The 21,329-nt window shown below is 38.4% G+C and overlaps 1 protein-coding gene across 1 annotated transcript; it reads left to right on the top strand.

Moving 5' to 3' along the window:
- Positions 1–1,465: 1,465 nt before the first annotated feature.
- Positions 1,466–15,324, top strand: LOC137265685 (protein fem-1 homolog C-like). Its single transcript, XM_067801116.1, has 3 exons — positions 1,466–1,573; positions 9,266–9,565; positions 9,961–15,324. The coding sequence occupies exons 2-3, from the start codon at positions 9,278–9,280 to the stop codon at positions 11,581–11,583; spliced, it is 1,911 nt and encodes a 636-aa protein (XP_067657217.1). The 5' UTR covers positions 1,466–1,573; positions 9,266–9,277; the 3' UTR covers positions 11,584–15,324.
- Positions 15,325–21,329: the final 6,005 nt, after the last annotated feature.

Below are 21,329 nucleotides of genomic sequence, written 5' to 3'. Positions count from 1 at the left end.
TTAAAATTTATTATAATTAGGAATTTGGAGCCGGAATAGGTAATCAGCACGTAGTTTATTTGTATCAGTCTGCCTCATATAGTGAAATAGATAAAGCAACAAGATTTATTTTGTCGGTTAGAACAAAATTATATTGTGTATGATGTTATTGTTTAACCAACGACGCAGTCACAGAATAAGGACATGTTTTTTTTTCAAAATGTTAAACTTATTTTTAGTTCAAACGGAAATCTGAATACATGATGAATCCTTGTGGCTTATATGAACGCCGATCCCGTACATTTTTACAATAAAAATATCACAGTTGCTCATTCGATAAGGATACGAAATTATAAGAAATTTCGAAAACTATTATCCAGCACCGTTTTGTCTGGTTTAAACATGTTTATTCATGAAAATATGAATGGATTGGTCAACAAGCTCAGAGGAATTCATTTGAAGGTCCCATAAATATTTACGTTTACAAATAAATGCAGAAACAGATGACACAGTGTTACAAGTCTTATTTATCAGTTATCACGTTAAGGATAATTAAAGACTGATTATCAATGCGATTGTTTAGCAGCCAAAATAAAAGTATTTATGAAAGATCAAATCGATCAGATCTTATTATGTAATCATGAATAGATTTTTAAAAAATGTGTAGATCACTGCTAGCGGGGGATGTGGCAATAAAACAGTGTTGATATTAAACCCCTTTGAACAGAAATGTTATATTTGTACATATTAACACCTTTATATCTGAATATCGAGTCTTGGGTTTTTTAGAAGCCTTTCTCCCGCAAAAAGTAATGCTTGTCAGAAATGTACATTCCTGGCTAGGACATTGCCACAAATATCGAAGCAGTGTTGTTTATTGCATAAGAACAGACACACAGATATAAAATGAAATAAGTAAAATTGTTGAGCTAAATAACCAGTACAAGTTGCACATTAGAATAAGAATGGCTTTTTAGACACACAAAACTGTAATTCCCGATTCGTGTTTACTTAGGGAATAGTTGTATTTCGATGTAAAATGTACACAAATATTATTGATATAATAGTCAATATCGATGAGCTCACACCCTTCGTTTAATTTTCTGTAAACTATTAAGACAAGTGATAAAGTTTGTTTAATCAATCCCAATTCAATAAAAATGAATAAAAATATGTTTAAACGACCATTGCACGTTCTGGCTTCATTTCTTAGATAAAAGTATATATTGTCTTGTCGTGTAATGAATATGAAATCGACATATAAACCTTAGTATAAAAAATCATGGATAACAACTTTTATGTTTATTACAAAGAGTGTAATAGCCTTATACCGTTAACAAGCAAGATATTATTATCAATACAGTAGTATTCTTTGCTATTTACAAGGCAATTTCTAGAATGGCGATCAAATATATGTGCATTCGCTTTGTTCCGTGGTATGTCACTTACATAAAAAGAACAGAGTACTGCCCCTTTGGTTGGTAGCAGTTATCTGCTCCTTATTTACGCCACCTGCATGTCAAAATGGTGAAATATAGGATGTTGATCAGTAGTTGTGCGATCTGATGGCTGCCAGTCAAAGTTTCCTTGAAAGGTATCGTGCCACGTGTATTGCAGACTCTGTTTATATTCCGGGTTAAAATTTGAGATGATAAAGATGCTATAATGGTTTTAAATATTTGCCATTATTTCCGAGACGTTTCGTCTGGAAGCACGGATGGTGGTGAATCTGCCCACACAAACTTTACATTACAGAATTTTCTAAGCTGCTATTCTTATTCCATCATAGTATCCTACGTTAAACGAACATTCTGTCATCTTTAGTTTCTTCTTCTATTTCAGTTTGTGTAATTTGATATACTTGAACAATGTTTCACATGTGAAGCATGTTTAGGTTTGGAGCAAAAGCAGAATGGGGCAAGTGTCCAGACACTGATCGAACCTTGTCTTTCAAATTGTTTGATTTTTTTCCGATTGGCATCAGGTACGACTGAGGAATTTTACAAATGTAGCATATTAAATATCCTCGTGCAATGTTTTGTTTTTTGGTTTTTTTTTCAACGCTTAGAGGAACCATTGTTTTCTGGCTTACCACATAACATTAACAACTGTAAACATGGAAAACATCTTATTCACTTTTTCTCAGAAAAAAACCCCCAAAACATGCCGTTATACCATAATATACAACCTGTGTTTGTTACCTTATCATAACATGGTAAATGCAGACTCTATTATCCTGGAGAATCTGCCCACAACATCGAAAATACGAGACAAATTGAAGATAGGATCCAAAACTATGAGAATGTTGTGGAGTAGTTTTTAACATTCAGTGTATTGAGAGACACTAACATTTACATCAAGGCCAGTGTCTGTGTGAAAAGATTGTCATGTGATACATCATTGGAAATAACGCACTACATTTGTGTGTTAAGTTGAAGCGTAACGTGAAAGTAAACTTTAAAGTGATTTAAAACCAGAAAAGGGAAATTGTCAATTTGTTAGTGAACAAATTGTTCGAAACACATTGAAACTCTAGACTGGTGACTCTTAGTCACATGACCAAAGATGGCCAGCCCATGATTGGAATGATTAGTGAGTATTCACCAGATATGGAAGACTAGGGAAGCTATAAGAAACGTCTGGATATATGGATAAAGGCAAACAAAGTAAAGAAAGAGGACAGGGCTACTGTTTTTCTTGCTACAGTGGGGCCAACTGCATTTGAACTGTTGCTATCATTGCTAGCAGTGTAGCACCAGAGGATATTAGTGATGTAGCATATGATCGGTTGACAGAGGAACTATCTAACTATTACAAACCAGTATGAAATGTGATTTGGGAACCTCAAGCATTGTCAGGGCACAAACAAAAGGCTGGAGAGTCTGTTCTTGATTACATTGTTGAACTCAAACATCTCAGTTAATGCTGCGAGTTCTGGGACGACATTGCAAGAACGTTTAGACTGCTTAGTAGGTGTTATTAGACTGTTAGAGGAGTGGCCGTGTAAAGGAAGTTATTGACATAAAAAGACTTATCATTTCAGAAAGCATGTGAGATAGCACTTGCAGCAGAAATGGCAGAGAAAGATGCGTTAGCTTTCAAGTCAGATTCAAATGACCTGATAAAGTAAAATCAAGGCAGAAGACAGGACAGACATCAGATTTATAAACCTTGTTTCAGATGTACCAAAACTAGCCATCACTCTGACAGCTGCTACTTTGGGAAGAAAACTTGACTCAAGTGTGGGATATTAGGCCACATAGTGAAAGTTTGTCAAGACAAACAGAGCAGACAGACAAGGAACAAGAAACAAACTTATGGGATGGCAAGCAGTTGTAATAGTAGAGGAAAAGTCCATATGTTAACTGATGAAGTAGATGATGATGATGATGATGATGATGATGATGATGATGATGATGATGATGATGATGATGATGATGATGATGATGATGATGATGATGGACTGTTTGCTATTTACTCCACACAGGGTGGAAAGGAAAATGGGTTCAAAGTTCCAGTAACCATAGAGGCAAAGAGTTTTGAATCTGTTTGGATACAGAAGCCAGTCATTCTGTGGTAGGAGAGCAAATGTTTCAGAAACATCTAAACACATTGAAGCTAGGATCAACTAAGTTTTCCTTGCTGGACAAGTCAGACAATGCTATTCCTTTAGTGGGTGAAGTTATTGTCATTTGAGGATGGAGAGTACAGACTTCTTCAAGTGGTGGCGAAAGGAAGGAGAGTGCCATTGTTCAAGAGAAACTGGATTGCAAAAGTACAGATGAACTAGGGTAAATTATGCACATCATCAGAGCAGCGCTTAATGGTACACTGAAGGAAACATATCGTCAGTGTTTAATGGAAATGGAGTTATGAGGACATTCAAAGCTGATGTCAAGGTACAACCAAATGTCAACCCAAGATTCAGCAGGACACGTCCTGTACCATATTCATTGAGGGAAGCTGTTGGAAAAGAGCTTGCTCGACTGGAGACGGATGGAATAATATGGAGGGTTGAAAACTCTGACTGGGCAACACCAATTTATGTGGTACCCAAGGCCAACAAGAGTGTTTGGCTGTGTGGAGATTTTTAAGTGACTGTTAATCCTGTCCTGGAAAAAAACATTTACCCATTACATACAGCAGAAGATCTGTTTGTGATGATGGGAGGAGCAACATTGTCTTCCATACTGGAATTGGCAAGGCATATCTCCAGCTGGAACTGACTGAGAAGTCAATGCCTCTGCTGGTAATCAACACTCACAAGAGACTGAATGAATTCCAGAGACTGTTTCGGTATACTCACAGCTCCATTGCAACCATGGAGTTATCCACAGAGTGTTTGGGAGAGAATACATGTGGACTTTCGGGGACAAAACTACCTGGTACTGATCGATAGCCAGTCAAAATGGATTGACTTTGTACAGATGAAGGCTACAACAGCCAACCAGACGGTAGAGACGCTCAGAACCATATTTTCTGGGTATGGCTTACCAGAAGAATTAGTGTCAGATAATGGGCCACAATTTACAGCAGAAGTGTCTGAGACATTCTTAGCCCAGAATGGAGTAAAGCACTCACACCACCATACCATCCATCATTGAATGGTGCAGCAGAACATTCAATTCTGATAATCAAAGCAGCACTGAAGAAACACTTCATATCTCTGTAGATAAGGGACAACGATTCATCAGCGAAGAAACACTTGTCAAACTGTCTTTTGCCATAAAGGTCAACGCCACATTCTGCAACAGGACGCACACCTGCAGAGTTATTTATTGGACAGCAAATGCACACAAGACTGTCTCTACTTAAACCTCTCAACAAGAAGGTAGGAACTGTTCAACAGAAACAGAATGGCTTCTATGATAATCAGAATCCTCTGAGAGAATTCCAGACCAATGAACACTGTGGACTACAGAGATGGAGCAAATGAACAATGGATACCAGGAAAAGTCATCCACAGAATGGGACCTCATCAATACTCGGTTCATATAGTCACATGCGCCAGGTACACCCATGTAAATCAGATCATACATTCTCTAGGCCATGCAGAGGATGTACCACCAGGAAACAAGCAGATAACTAAACTGCCAGCGATTACTGAACGTGGCCCAGTTGCTGAGACAACTCCACAACAGTCACTGCCCGCGCCATTAATGTCAGGGGACACCACAGCTGAGGTGTGTAGATACTTTAGCCAAACCAAGTGTAGCAAGGGAGATAAGGCTGAACCAAGGTGCTACCCGGAGAGGACCAGAAACCAATTGAAAGACTGGACCTTTAATATTGCATGAACATTCTTGCTAGACCAATTGAGGGAATATTTAGACTGTATATATGTAAGCCATTATGGCAGAATGAATTTATTATTCTGGTTCAGCCATTGAAAGGCTTTTAAGGTTTCAAGTTCTAATCGTTTAAAAGAAAAATGAACTTTGTCAATGCCATTAAATGGTAGCATCTGATAGGGAGGAGTGCAATGGTTTTTAGGTGAATAGTATATAGTAAATAATGAAGTAGGCAAGTGATGTCATAAAAGTGATGATGCAATGAGATCATGGCGGATTAAACGTATGTCAGACTTACGTTGTCTTGTTGGAATCATGGACCATCCACCCACAACATCGAAAATACATGAACACAGGTATCCTGAAAGTAAAACATGGTGAATTTGACGTTCTGATGATTTTAACAATTGTTCATGCTATAATGCAGGAGTATGTGTACAATCAGAGTCACAAGCATTTTCACCAGCAGGGTGGATGAGCAGTCACTATTGTGAGCAGTTTTATTGACATTTGAAACCCGGAAGTAAAATCATATATAAATTAAACCTATATCATTATTATTAAAACTTCAGATGCACAATAAACTGACTTTATAACTAAAACTAGCAAGAGAAAATTCAGTAAGATGGGCTTTTTTCACATCGTCGAAAAACCTCTGACATTGGGATAGTTTATCATGAGTAACTGTGGTAAATATTGACTATGGAAACACATGATATCCAAAATATAGGAAATGTAAGAAGACATGTTAGCAAATTGACTATATTTTCTTAAATGAAACTCACTCCTAAGAGAGAACTCCATGCTTCGAACAACATGTATTACGTGTATACTTATATAAGATCATTTTTACTTGATGCAATTAAATTATTGAATTCACCAAATCCTTTAGTACAAAATAAAGATATGTCAATTAGCTCTAAAATGTATTATGTAGTTCCAATATGAAAAATATGCATTTCGACCTCACCTTGGATATAAAAATCTGTTAACTTATGTGTTACCACCACAGATTCTGCTGTTGTGATCTAAATGTTGAAAAATTCTTTTGACAGATTAAAGCAGTCAGTCATGATGATGTAGTTATTCAGCGGAACATGCTTTTCGCTGTTTCTTCACTAATAATAACAACACATTAGGGATGCAATGTACACTACAGTATTCACAGAAACATCAAACCTATGCTCTATTGATCACATATATATCGGAGTTAATTCATATTTACTTTAAAAATACGTTGAATTGTTTAAAGCAAGTATTAAGAAACATCAAACCTATTCTCTGTTGATCACACATATATTGGAGTTAATTCATATTTACTTTAAAAATACGTTGAATTGTTTAAAGCAAGTATTAAGAAACATCAAACCTATCCTCTGTTGATCACACATATATTGGAGTTAATTCATATTTACTTTAAAAATATGTTGAATTGTTTAAAGCAAGTATTATGCGTTAAATATTCGAAGGACTGCCTGACAACATCTAAACATTATCCAAGCTGAAGATGATAATTATAAGTAGTCAGAATTGACGATGGTGATTAACATTACAGTTCTCGCTTATTTTGCATGTGTTTAGTTATGTGTTTTTGAATTTCTTCGGAAGTAAAATCAGAATTTGAGAGAGGGTTTCTGTATCATTGTAAGTTTGTTTGAAGTTAGACCATGTTTCACAGTGTGGTGAATATATTTTTGTGAATGTATAATACTGGTTTGTAGTCTGAGTAGAAAGTGCCATTGTGGTAAATATCCATAGCACAATTCCCTGTTACTTCATTTCTTGTCCTTATCAAGATAAGTTAAATATTTCTACACTAATGGTTTTGACTTAAATTCAGTTCTGCAAGGTAATCAAACTTCAGGCAAATGAATCAATCAACTTATTCTTTAGACTGTTTCTAGACATTTTGCTATAATTTAGCAGTCGCTGAAAAAGTGTTTTTTGGCCGTATTGAAGTATGTCAGCTTGCTGAAACATTAGCTACTGGTAACCATGTCAACAGAAACCAAAAATCATATATACTGTAGGTAAATATCAGTGTTATGTGCAGATTTTCGTTTGTTGAGAGATCAGTGACAGTGACCAGTGTATTTTTTAAGTCACAAAAAACCCTAAACGGTAGCCTTTGTCTGATTGGTTAAATCAGTTTAGCTGTCTCTTTTGATTGGACGGTCATAGGTCGCTCAAAGATTACCAGACACAACTCCCTACTGGGTTTAATTAGCCCCAGTGAAGGAGTGAAACGAATAGCATTGGGGCTAAGTTTACTTACTGTAACAAATGGTATATATAAAATTAGAAAGTCTGTATTTTGAATTTAGTGGTGTCTTTTGTAAAATATAATTATGCAGTTTTCTTTTGTACATGAATTTATAATTGTTCAAATCTTGTGCTTTTGATGATGATAAAGTTGTGAATTGAAGGTGTCCATGTTTGTGGAATTAAGGCCATGAAGTATTGATTTCAGGTCGTAGCCATGTGTGTAAAAGTACTCAGAAAATCTAACCAATGTGTCTACTGATACCAATTATATCAACATGAGTTGATACAGGTACAACTATATATTTGTATATTTTTAACTTTATCAATGAGAGCAAATATAATTGATATCAGTAGACAAGAGAGTGAGATTCTATTTATCATCAAAAATTATTCTTCATTAGTGTTCAATGAAAACTGTACTTTTCTCAACACTGTACGACCATTAGATTTGCAGTGGAGTGATGTCATAGTGTTGTGACATCATCAAGTATATGATGTCATAGCATTGTCAGGGCATTATGCAAAATCCATCATTAAAACAATATCTCCTAGGACTTGAAGATATCATATGATCTCACCAAAGTGATATCTCCTGTGGAGCACAGTTTTGGATGATAAATGGTCTTTCTGATATGATTGTATTTGTGGCATGAAGAGAAAAATTTAGCTGTATCCTCAAATTGATACCACATGTGCAGTCTGAGGTTTCTGATACATGGCACCCAAATCTATAAGCATTTGAGTCTCTGTAGTCTCTCTCTATTTGTAGGACAACGTCCGACAGAAATATTTGCTGACATTTTAAGAAGTTTACACTAGGATATGGATATATACTTCTCAACTTTAAACCAGCATACTTGCTACCATTTATACTACTCAGATTTGGACATTAATACTGGCAAGTATTAATACTGGCTAGCATTAATGCTGGCTAGCATTAATACTGGCTGGCTTTAATACTGGCTAGCAGTAATACTGCTCAACTTAAGACAGCCATACTTTCTCCATTTGCTCTACTGAATTTTAGATACTATACTTTCTCAATCCTGTCCTATTCTACTTTAGACAGGGATACTTGTGTAACACCTCTTTCACTGTTCAAACAACATGAGATGTTGTCGGTTACAAAGAATGGGTGTTTTTATTCATAAGGGAAAACACTATATATGACTTAGTGCCAACAGTTTGCACACAGTATAAAAGAGTTGGGGCAGAGGCTATGAGGGGAAGGCATATGAAGTCAGACTGACACTTGACCAACATATAGGCTGGATTGGCTGGTCCAAGTGTTTGTCTTGTGTTTCTGCTGGTCTTTCCTTCCCTTGTTTGGCGGCTCACCTCGGTGTTTCCCAGCACCTCCTGGCTTCCCTTTCCATGCCTTCCAGTTTGTTTAGGTCATGAGTTCTCACGGACATAATCTGCCTATTTTGACATGTTTGAATTGTTTCTGACAAATGGCCATGACAAACACTAAACAATGTTTCATTTGCTGTCACTCATACTACTCAACTTTAGACAGGTGTACTTGCTCCAAAACATACTATTCAACTTAAGACTGTGATACATGCTCCAATATATACTACTCAACTTTTTATAGGGATACATGCTCTAAAAAGTACTCATCAACTTTAGACAGGGATAACATGCCAGCCCTGAGTGACTCCTGTATTCCTGCCATGAGCAACTCTTGTTTACCTGCCTCTACTGACTCCAGTTTACCTTCCTTGCAGGTGCCAGCAGTAATGGCATCCAAGACACACCTGGAGGATGTTGATGTGTCGTGGTACGCCTCCATTGTCCACAACTGCATCCAGGAGGACAAACTCAGTAAGCTGCGAGGCACCCTGAAGAAGTTCTCCAAAGAGCAGAGAAAGCGGGTCGTCACCTACAAGATCAACGGCAATGCACCTCTGTTCATGGCCTGCCTACAGGGCAAGGTCCACATCGGGAACTACCTCCTCGATGAGTGTCTGGCCGATGTGGAACAGAAGGGCATTTATGAAGTGGAGGAAGACAGATCCAGGCATCAGGTGAGCCAAAACACTCTTTGGGGATTTGACCCCCTTGGATTCCAGTTCAGAATATGTTCTTCAAATTGTGTTGGTTGTACGAAGCAAATTAATGGATATGTTGCTGCCATGTCATCATACCATATTGCATAGATCACTGTACACAATTACCTGTGAAGATCTGGGTTAGAATTACTCTGTAGTAATCCATGCTTGCAACTAACAGGGTCAGGTGGTAAGACTTAGTGACTTGATTGTCATCATATTCCAACTGTGTAGGATTGATGCTCATGCTGTTAATCACTGGATTTATCTGGACCTTAGTCGATTATTTACAGCCCTTTGCCATATAGTTGGAATATTGCTTAGTGTGGCATTAAACAACAAACCAACCAACTTTCTTTTTCTGTCTTCAGGTAACTCCACTATGGTGTGCAGCTGTAGCCAATCGCCTCGAAGTCGTAAAATCTCTGGTCCAACACGGAGCTCACATCAACAGCACATCCGATACAGACTCAACCCCAGTGCGTTCAGCATGCTATATGACAAACATCTCAGTGGTCAAGTACCTCGTTGACCATGGCGCCGACATCCACAAACCTAATATCAATGGGGGCACTTGCCTCATAAACTCGGTCCAGAGCTCTGAATTGTGCTTGTTCCTCATTAAGAAAGGAGCCGACGTTAATGCAAGGGACAATTCTGGAAATTTGGCTTTGCATTATGCCATACGAGAAGGGAGATTAGAGACCGTAGAACTTTTACTGAAACACGGTTCTGACTACCGTGCTAGGAATGACTTCTGTGATGACTCTTTGCAGACTGCTGCATTGAGAGGTTTTGGAAATATTGTTGATTTTATCATAGAACACACTGTACAGGACTTGGTCAGTATGATTCATGCTTATGAACTTCTAGGTGCGAATTATGTTGATGAAAAGCATGATATTGCAGGTGGTTTGGCGATGTGGAAGAAGGCCATGGCGTTGCGTATCAGTGATCCACGGAACATTATCCTAAAGGCCTTGCCCACAACAAGCCAGATAGCCTATGATAATGCCACTGAGCCACAGTCATTTGAGGAACTTGAAGAGAAAGTGATAGACCCAGATTCCGTTTACATGCAAGCATTGTTGATCCGGGAACGAATTCTTGGTCCAAATCACAAAGATACGACCTTTGGGTTAATGTACCGAGGTGCAGTTTACGCAGACACCCACCGATACCAACGGTGTGTGGATTTATGGAAGTATGCATTCCAATTGAGGCATAAGAAGGTTGAAGCTCTCAACCACGAATGTCTCTTCACAGTCCAAGCACTTGTCAAGCTGTTCTGGGAGATGCAGCTGGAGCTTGAATCAGGAGCAACAGATGAAAGAGTCCGGTTTGGGGATGCCCTGGAGGTATTTGACCTGCTCATTCAACACATCCGGAGCGGGGTGCCCAAAATGGAAGATGAACCAGTTTCTCATCAGACTGCTGACGATTTCCAACTCCTCATGCAGCTGTCCCTTCATCTGATCCATCTCTTAGCCAGACTTGAAGTCCCACCTGAAGAAAAGCTGCCATTCAAACGTCTTGTCCATGAGCTGGTGCTTCAGGATCCGAGGGGAACTGAACAAGAAAGTTTGCTTCATCTTGCAGTTGATCCCAAAATCAGTCTCACCAGTGAAGAGTTCTACTCAGCATTTCCAGCCTTGAGTGTCGTTCAGGTGCTGATCGAATGTGGAGCCAATGTGAACGCTGTTGATCAAAGAAGAAACACTGCATTATACAACAGTGTGAAGTTTCTCACCTACACTGAGCTCCATGACGAAGGCATTCTGTACTGTTTGTTGAATCATGGAGCGCATGCCGATATGTGCAATAACGAGGGCCACAGTGCCCTAGACCTTCTGAAATCTCACGGCTATCCAATTTGCCCAATGGAATATTTATCACTGAAATGTTTCGCAGCACGAGTCATTAAGAAACACAAGATTCCTTATGAAGAAGAAGTGCCAGTTACCTTGTTGCCATTTATTGCTATACACGGATAGTTGCTGCATGCTCAGACAGTTGTTATGTATGTTTTGTTCTGTGTGCATTGTGATATTTTTTACGTCTTCAGTATTCATTATTATTTATTGTGAATGAAATCGTATCTTGTTCTGGTTGTCATTTGCACTCCCGTTCTCTCCATCATTCCGGTTACGGATTCAACAAATGAAGAATGCCGTCATGACCATCTACACTTGTGCTTTTGAAGAATTTTAAAGACTGTTGCATAGCAACTGAGACTTGGGTTCTTGAATATGGGGAGTGTTCAATGCTTTTGCACCAGGTGAAGGACTGTGAACATATGACATATACTGTCTCTCTTACTTCACCAGGATTTTGATCTTTAAAGATTCTGAATTGGGACCCCGTTGTGAAAAGCAGAGTCACTTCCCTTACATGTTGTAGGATCCTTGGTTTCATCGAAGTGGAAGATTCCACAAGCTGAAATTCCTTTATGAAATGGAATACTGATCAAAGCATCATTTAACTCAACTCATTCACTCACTCACAGCAAAAATGTATCCCAGGAAGCTACCTCTACATTGATATCTCAGTCATTTACACTCAGCTGACCTCTGCTTGGCATTGAATAAAAGGACTGGGTGGATCTCTCACGCAGGACACACAAAATATTTTGGTTTCATTTGTATCATGTTGAGTGAAAACTTAGAAAACGGTTATTTTACAGTTGATGTAAGATGAATATTGCTGGAACAAGATTCTCCAATGTCATGAGGTGGTAGGGTGGCCTAGTGCTCTAAGTGTTCGCTCATCACGGCAGTGCTGGACTGTGTTCAATTCCCCTCATGGGCACAATATGTGAAGCCCATTTATGGTGTTCCTTGTTGTGATGTTCCAATATCTCAGATCCCTGACATTTATGGGATATACAGGAAGAGAAACCTGTTTTCGCACTCTGTTTCATGGACTGGTCAAGTGGTTTCATGCTCTGGTCAGCTTTTTTTTCTTCGTGTCATTGACTCAGCAAATATCAGGAACTACTCAAACCCAAATGGCCCATTACTAGATGATGATTCATTGTCCATTACTGACAAAATAATGAAATGTTTTGACAGAGTATTGGATGAAAAACGTTTCCACTTACCTGATGGATAATGTAACAACGGATGATGACTTTTTTGTATTTTTATCACCATGGAAACTTGCACATGATAATACATATGTAATAAAGTTTGCTACGGTAACAGAATTGATTCAAGGGAGAAATAGACACCACTATCCCAGCGCTTGATGGATGAGATGGATAATCATACTGAGACAAACAGATACATGTTTTTGATGAAATGACATAAAATATTGATTGTATTCAATGTGTGACTTTTCTGATTATCTGGGATAGTGCCCCTGGATTGCATGGCATTGTTCTCTGTGGGCTTTTGTTGTGGCTGGTCCTGTTGGTCGTAGCCTGTGTGGTCTTGAGTCCTATGTTATCATGCTGGATGTGCGTTTTGTACTGCTGAGTGTACGACTTCAAAGATTCTGGGAGAAGGACTGGGATGTCAAATTTCCTTTTTCCTAAATGAATTGTTTGTTGGACATCCCAAATTATGTGTTTGGGCTTTTGTGACTGTTTGGAATACAAAATATGCTTCCTTGATAGAAACCAAATATGTGATGTGAAACAGTGGCCACAAAGATGTCCTATCTTCAGTGAGAAGCCCATTCACCCATCTTACAACCCTTTTACACCATCTTACAACCCACTCATTATCTTCCAATCTACTCAACCCATCTTACAACCCTTTTACATCATCTTACAACCCTTTTACACCATCTTACAACCCACCCATCTCACAACCCATTCCCACCATCTTACAACCCTTTTACACCATCATACAACCCACCCATTATCTTCCAATCTACTTAACCCATCTTACAACCCTTTTACACCATCTTACAACCCACCCATTATCTTCCAATCTACTCAACCCATCTTACAACCCTTTTACATCATCTTACAACCCTTTTACACCATCTTACAACCAACCCATTATCTTCTAATCTACTCAACCCATCCCAACCATCTTACAACCCACCATACCATCTTACGATCCACCCTTCCCAACTTAAAACTTGCCCCACCCATCCTACAACCGACCCCACTCCACTGTCTCACAAACCTTCAGGACAGTCATCATCAGATGACCCAACAGCTGCAAGAGGTGTACCTCTAGGTTCTGTAGAATTGATCACTTGGATAACATTGCAGACATTATGCTTAAACAAAATGGCCTTATATAAAATTAGGTCCTGCAAGTCCCAGTAGACGCAATAGAGTCTTTGTGTTGGAATGGCTGAACCTCAATGAGCTGGTGCATGTGTGGAAAACGTGTGTCCACGTAAGTTTTCTTAACTCAATCCATAAATTTTGAGCTGAACAAGGAGTTTACTGAAATAAATAAAAGCTGGATAAGACATTACCTTTGTAACACCTGAATTTAGAAGTAGACTGACCAAGATGAGACCACTTTTATATCTGTTGCCGTTCTACCTCTCTTTTAGGGTTTTGGTGTACACAAGTTGGCCCATTCTTGTTTGAATGATTGAACCCTGTGGTCTCCAGGCAGATGTTCAGTCCACTGCACATGGTGAGTGGTCTCCAGGCAGACGTTCTGTTCTGTCCACTGCACCCTGTGAGTGGTCTCTGGAGGGGCAATGTTTTGTCCACAAGACTTCCTTATTTCTAAGTTAAGGGGGTAAGTACATGAGCATAGATTAAGAAACATGTTCTGTATCAAATTAAGTAAATGTGTCACAAAACAGTCAACATACCTAAACCTAGGTTTGCAAAACACAACCAAATATTACAGAGGCCAAATGTTCTAATTGTTATTCACGGAGTTATATTTGAGAAGGGTTGTGAATGCTTGCTCTCACTATGGGTGTTCATGATGGAAATTTTGTATGACAGAATAAAAAAAATACTACAGAGGTCTCAAGGGGATACTGAAATCTTACTGTTGTCGGTCTGAAACTGCAACAAATACATCGACAGTTTTAATCAAATGGCACTGCAAAGATGTACATTTTATCATTCATAGCAATAAGTACTAATTGTATGACAATATTATGTTTGTTTTCCACATGGGTACTGTAAGTGCCTATCAAAAGTTATGCAGAATATTGACATTGTAACGATCAGTAAGATTCCCTTCACCTAACAGTTTAAAAGTAAAGAAAATGTTAGCTCATTTACATGTGAGACAATTACCTGTAAAATAAAACTGAAGGGATCTCTCTCTCTCTCCCTGTGTGTGTGTGTGTGTGTATGTGCGTGCGTGCGTGCGTGCATGGATATGGGTGCCAAATAAACATCCTATAATAATAATTTGTCGATGTTACTGTAAAAGACATAAAAAAGAATTACCCATTTGGGAGAGACAAGAAGTCATTAGGATTGAATGCTGCATTAGAGGCGTCCCAAATGTTGTTGCATACAAAATACAAGAGACGATCTTCCAAGTGTATATTTTAACCAAATATATCATTCTCACATTTTAGTTTAACCTTCGTGTCACTGATAATGCCATATGTAGATACTTTAAAGATCACTGAGTCAACACTACAAAGCTTTGCAATGTGATTAATGTTGGATATTTTACAATATATACAAATTTGTTTGAAGATCTGACAACACCTCAGAACTATATCAGTAATTGCAAATCAAACCTTCGAAATTCTGAGATTGATGAGTTGAGCAGCCGAACCTCAATGTGAAACATTAATGTGATGGATCCAGATATACTATTTCCCTCAGTTTTCAGGCTGACTGTACCTACTCCCAAATTGTAATAAAGGAATATTATTCTGTTGGGCTTTAATTGTTAAAATCAAAACTTCAAAACTGAATTTAAAACTCAGGCCATGTGGTTTCTGACAGAATACACTTGATAAGTAATGTATATTTACCTATATTGCATTGTTTTGTTATAAGCAGATAAACAGTCTATTGTTGTTTTGAGTCTGCTACACACATTAAATGTAGATTTGGTTGTTTTCTGTTAACATGGTGATGAAAGTGAGTGTATGTCACTCACGTGGTCTTGCTCGTCTGAAGTCTGGACACCAAATGAAGTTTTAACTTTTGTTTGACTAGAAATTGTGCATCATTGCCATCTTCCCAGAAACCAATGAACAGTCGACTTTGAAACAAAAACCAGAGACCAGTCAACTCTGGCACCGTCTGCTCTCATCTGGATGACAATCAAGTTGTCAGAGAGTTTTGAATTTGATTTACAAATGACTGCCCACAGGCAAACTGTAGGGTTGCGCAGCATAGAGAATGACCAGTCTTCTTACACGCAAGCGAAGCGCTGCACAACCCCATTTGAGCTACATTTTGCATGTGGGCTGCCACATCAGTAAGATTGAAAGAGCTGTTTGATCTGTACTCACATTTTCGAAATTGATTTTAAATAGTTCTGAGATTCAACATGTCTTTCCCCCCCCACCCCCCTCCCACCCCTCATATCATATTTTGAACTCTTCAGTAATGATGCTGACCTTCTCTCTGTAGTAAGTGGACATATGAAACTGATTCCCACATGTGTAGGTGAGCTACAGCTGGGACTCTTTTTCCTGTAATAGTGATAGTCATATTATTTATTTGCTCATTTGAACAGAAAGTGTTTTGTTAAGATATTATGAGGTCATGTTGATGATGTTATAAGGGATGATTAAAACCATAGACTGCATTGTGTCTTATGTAGTTCTTTTGGACAACAAACCTCCCAGTTGTCTATTGGATAGATCCAGGTAAAGAATGTTGGTTGTCCAGTCCTAAGCCATGACCTTCAAACATTGCATTTACCCTGTCTTGTGTAAGACTCTTATAACCTAAAACAAGAACTCATGCCAGTGTATTGTTTCTGCAGAAGGGGATAGTAGGGTAGCCTAAGGGTTAAAGTATTCACTGGTCATGCACACCCATTTCGATTCCCCCACACGTCTGGTGTTCCAAACCATAACACTGCAAAAAGATGGTAAAACTAAACTCACTCACTCACTCTTGCCGGAGGGTTAAATTATGTCATGATATATTTCAGTGGAAGCATTTAGCAGCATTAATCCAGACACATAGTTGCCACACTGGTTTGTAAAAGTGTAGATATCAAAGACATGCATCAAATCAGACTCACCTACCACATCAAGCTCAGAAGGAACAGGACTATCCAAAGGTTTTGGAACCAGACGAAGGCAGCAGGCACAGTTTGAGTGAAGGCGTTAGCTTCTTGCACAACTTTTAGCAACATTCCAACATTATCACAATCGGGGACGCCATAAATGTGCTTCACAGAATATACACATGTGGAAAATCAAACCAGGGTCCTCCATATGATGAGCAAACGCTTTAACCACTAGGCTACCCCACGCTCCAACACCTCTTGAACAAAGTAGTTATTGCTGGTTTGACAAACAGAGTCAGCAATTTGTTCTTTGTCAATGTATGTTGAATAAAATTGATGCAGTTTCTGAAATTTTACACCTGATAACACCGGGCAAACTCCATAAGAACTTTGGGGCCTTACACCTTTCAGTTGTCTTCTTCGCATCAGGAACTTCTTAGAATAGTACTTTCACTACAGCTTATTTTATTTCACAGATACTGTTCAAAGCAAAATCTACACCAACTCGCCCGATTTGATTTCGTGTTTTTCCATAGGTTTTCAAATACGTGACTACACAATAGATCTATTTATACACACAGGCCATGCACGACTGAGTGAAGAAACTGACTCCTATGTCGCCTCTTAACATTGCAATCTACCCTTTTGGTGACATGATAGCACTGTTTCCTTGACAACAGCGTGTTGTAATTTTACCGTAAGCTATTTAGTATAAAATCTGCAATCTGCAATGAAACGAACATATCATGCATGAGCGCCAGAAATAAAATAAAGTATGAAATATACTATCATTTGCAGTCTTTTACACTGTTTCTATGTGAGCAATGACTTTACTTTAATGGTTTTATGGCATATTGTTATGGTTCAATTTTCACATACGTTGGATTACGGTAATCTTCGTCTTACTGCCACGTGTAAAATCGGAAGAGAACGTATGAGCAAACTTGACGCTTTCTGTGTGCGATCTTATTCGACAGCACAGTACGGAGAAGTCGAGATGTCGTTTTGGGGAAAATTCTGGAAAAAGAAAAATTCAAGTGGGCCAGTGGTGGTGGAAATTCGAGTCGGTAAGGTTAAGCAGACTGATTAGAAGATGTGTTTACGGGGTTTTCAAAGAACTGTATGTTATTACATATTTGTACATCTAATGGCGATTATTTGAATCTGTGAGACATATTTTTGTGTCGCGTTGTATGTAAGGTCCGTTTTAAGTCTGAAAAAGGCAAACGTTCTTTAACGCGACATTCACAATGTTTCTATATCACCCGGCTAGTAAATAAGCAATTCTTGACAAAACTAGTGATTGAAATCATGACAAACTATCAAACCAATCCTCGGAACCTTCCCACCCGACCCTCAACCTGTTTGACCGCCCTCGTTGCATGGTTGATCTAGAACGTCTGAAGGTTGCAAAATGTTTCAGGATCGATGAGTTGGATGCTGTTTAACTCACACAGTATTCCAGCTATATGACGGGGGTCTGTAAAGAACCGACTGTGGACCATAGAATGAAGCGATCAACAGCATAATCATCGATCTACACAACTGGGATACGATGACATGTAACAACTAGGGCATCGAGCCTTAACACCCGATCTCGTTACTCGCCTCTTACGACAAACATGGGTCACTGAAGACCAATTCTAACCCGGATCTTCGCGGGGGAGACAAGCAAGGGTCACTGAAGACCAATTCTAACCCGGATCTTCACGGGGGGAGACAAGCATGGGTCACCGAAGACCAGTTCTAAACAGGATCTTCACGGGGGAGACAACCATGGGTCACCGAAGACCAGTTCTAACCCGGATCTTCACGGGGGAGACAAGCATGGGTCACTGAAGACCAGTTCTAAGCCGGATCTTCACGGGGGAGACAAGCATGGGTCACCGAAGACCAGTTCTAAGCCGGATCTTCACGGGGAGACAAGCATGGGTCACCGAAGACCAATTCTAACCTGGATCTTCAAGCATGAGTTACCGAAAATCAATTCAGACCCGTATCTTCACGGGTTGCAGGTGCAATGAACTTTCAGGCGTAAACGATGATATTTGTTGTTTCCCTTCCTGAATGAATCATGCCCCGGAGACAGTATACTGTGTCTGAGTTGGGAGTATCTTATGGGGGAGGGCGGGAGCTAGTAGGCCTTCTACATAACAGACAAAACTTGTTTGTTTGTTTATTTATTTATTTATTTATTTATTTATTTATTTATTTATTTATTTATTTATTTTATTTATTTATTTTATTTATTTATTTATTTATTTATTTATTTATTTATTTATTTATTTATTTATTTATTTATTTATTTATTTATTTATTTATTTGTAACCCCGCTCTGATATGGAACACTTGGCTGAGTTTAAATCTTGCCTCAAGACCCTTGCCTCCGTTCCTCAATTAATGACAATTATCAGTGCCCGTATAATATTATAATCATATATCTGAATAAGATAACATTACTTTTGATACAAAAATGCCAGTCTAACCTAATTCACCACGCTCAATGGGATTAAACAGCATATTTCAATAATAGGGTCATTTAACCAGTATTTATTTCATCAAATCCCCTTCCAACCAGGGCTGAAAACCGGAACTCTAATTCGTGTGAACAGTGACAGGTCCGGCTTGTATATATATCAACATATAACACTACACGTGTTCCCGTTAACACATCACAGGTGTCCGGTAATGTCGCAGTATAGATACAACAGTTGATGGTGATCGAACGTAACAGCTGATGACATTGAAACGCCTGTGGGATACCTTTGTATGGATTAACAAACGGACACGGATTTGTTTATTGATTTTATGCTTGCAGTTTGTTAAACGACGAACGTATGACTTTATATCTTCAATATTTCATGTCATAAAATAGACTTGAAAATAACCATGAATAAAATGACATTGTTATATCTTAAAATTCGCCTGTATTTTGACAAAATTATGCTTTTTACTATATTTCTAAATATAAAGTAAAATCACATTGACGAAAACTGCTATTATTATTCTCTGGGTTTTAAAAGTTTATAGTCTGTTTGCAATGAAAACGTACTTCACTTTAAACAAAATATATAAATCACATTAATTTAAATTAAGATTGCGAATTCTCATAATTTTATTTTGCCATTTGAACATTTAAATCTGAAAATGTGATTCAACATGGGATAAAAGTTGTTTAACAAACGATCATGGTTTCAAATTGCTGTTATTGGTTTGTATTAAAAGTGGGTACGTACATTAAATGAAACAAGCAGGGTTGATCAACGGTGAAAAAATCACTTACGGCAGTGTATTTGTTTTACTCTTTCAACCACTGCTCCAATGCCCTTATAATACAAACCTGTTTCGCAATCTCAGTTTCACGTTATTTGATATACATTTTTGTTGATAGTGAAATTCATCGGTACGTTTTCATTGCAAACAGACATCAGTACATACACTGAGTTCAGATAAACCTGTGAATTGAATTCTTCCATGGTAATTATCTTTATGGGAATTTCATATTGTGTTAATTACAAGAATAATAACACCACTTTGGGAAACAATCACGTCGAACACCTGGTGTTCTTTTCTAAGTTAGTTTCCCATCGATGAATTAACGCTCTCCCTTTTCTGTGGGTTAGCTATTAAATCAACGTGGGGGTGTAATATAAGTCGGCCGTTTGGATTTTATGTTGTGGGATCGTAATAACTGCTTCAAACAGTTTGCTTAATTAGAGTTTAGTTGAATGCGTCATTTTGTACGTACAATGGGGTTTTCGTGTAGGACACTTCCTCAGTGAAGCTACCAGACTGACATAGCATGAATGTTCATTTAAGATCCATTCACTGTACACTCGTCTTCGGAGTGAAGCATTGTTTCAACAACCACAACAGTGTGTTTGTAGTAGTAGTAGTAGTAGTAGTAGTAGTAGTAGTAGTAGTAGTAGTAGTAGTAGTAGTAGTAGTAGTAGTGAGTGAGTGAGTGAGTGAGTGAGTGAGCTTTTAGCAATATTCCAGCAATACCGCGACAGGGGACACACTAATGGGCTTCACACATTGTGGCCAAGACAGTGGGGAATCGAACCGGGGTCTTCGGCGAGACGAGCGAACTCTTTAACCACTGGACTACCCCACCGCCGCTGTGGTACTTGGGGTGGTTGTGATCATGATAGAGGGGAAACGCGAAAAACAACTCCCACCGCAGATGACATATATCGTTTAAAATGTACATTTTATGCTTTTATTAATGAAATATTGAAAAGCGTTACATTCGCGTCCAGATAAGGCAGTCTATATATGCCCAACATATTGAAGGTTTGTCATTTATTTGAAATGAACATTTTCAACAGCCTCACATGACTACTGATAACAGCTAATGAAGCATATTTCTATAAGGTCGTGTCAATTACAACACTCGTACACGTGTTACGATCATTTATCGGTGTCTATTGCGTTATATATGTGACATTAATCATTTTTGCTGTACTGATATTTGTTTGAAAATCAGTGGAGTGTGTGTTAGTGATTAGCGTTGGTCGTCGTGTTTAGACACAGCTGGTTTGCTGGGTAGGGGCTGACTCTCAGCACGACGCGGGGCTGCGGATGGGAATTTGTAT

The sequence above is a fragment of the Haliotis asinina genome, chromosome 15 (genome assembly GCF_037392515.1).
Source record: "Haliotis asinina isolate JCU_RB_2024 chromosome 15, JCU_Hal_asi_v2, whole genome shotgun sequence".
Lineage (NCBI taxonomy): Eukaryota > Metazoa > Mollusca > Gastropoda > Lepetellida > Haliotidae > Haliotis > Haliotis asinina.
This window is presented reverse-complemented; position numbering and strand designations above follow the sequence as displayed.

Coding starts and splice junctions, on each gene's coding strand:
- LOC137265685 (XM_067801116.1), top strand. CDS start 9,278: ATGGCATCCAAGACACACCTGGAGGATGTTGATGTGTCGTGGTACGCC. Junction 9,566..9,960: donor AAGACAGATCCAGGCATCAG/GTGAGCCAAAAC, acceptor TTCTGTCTTCAG/GTAACTCCACTATGGTGTGC.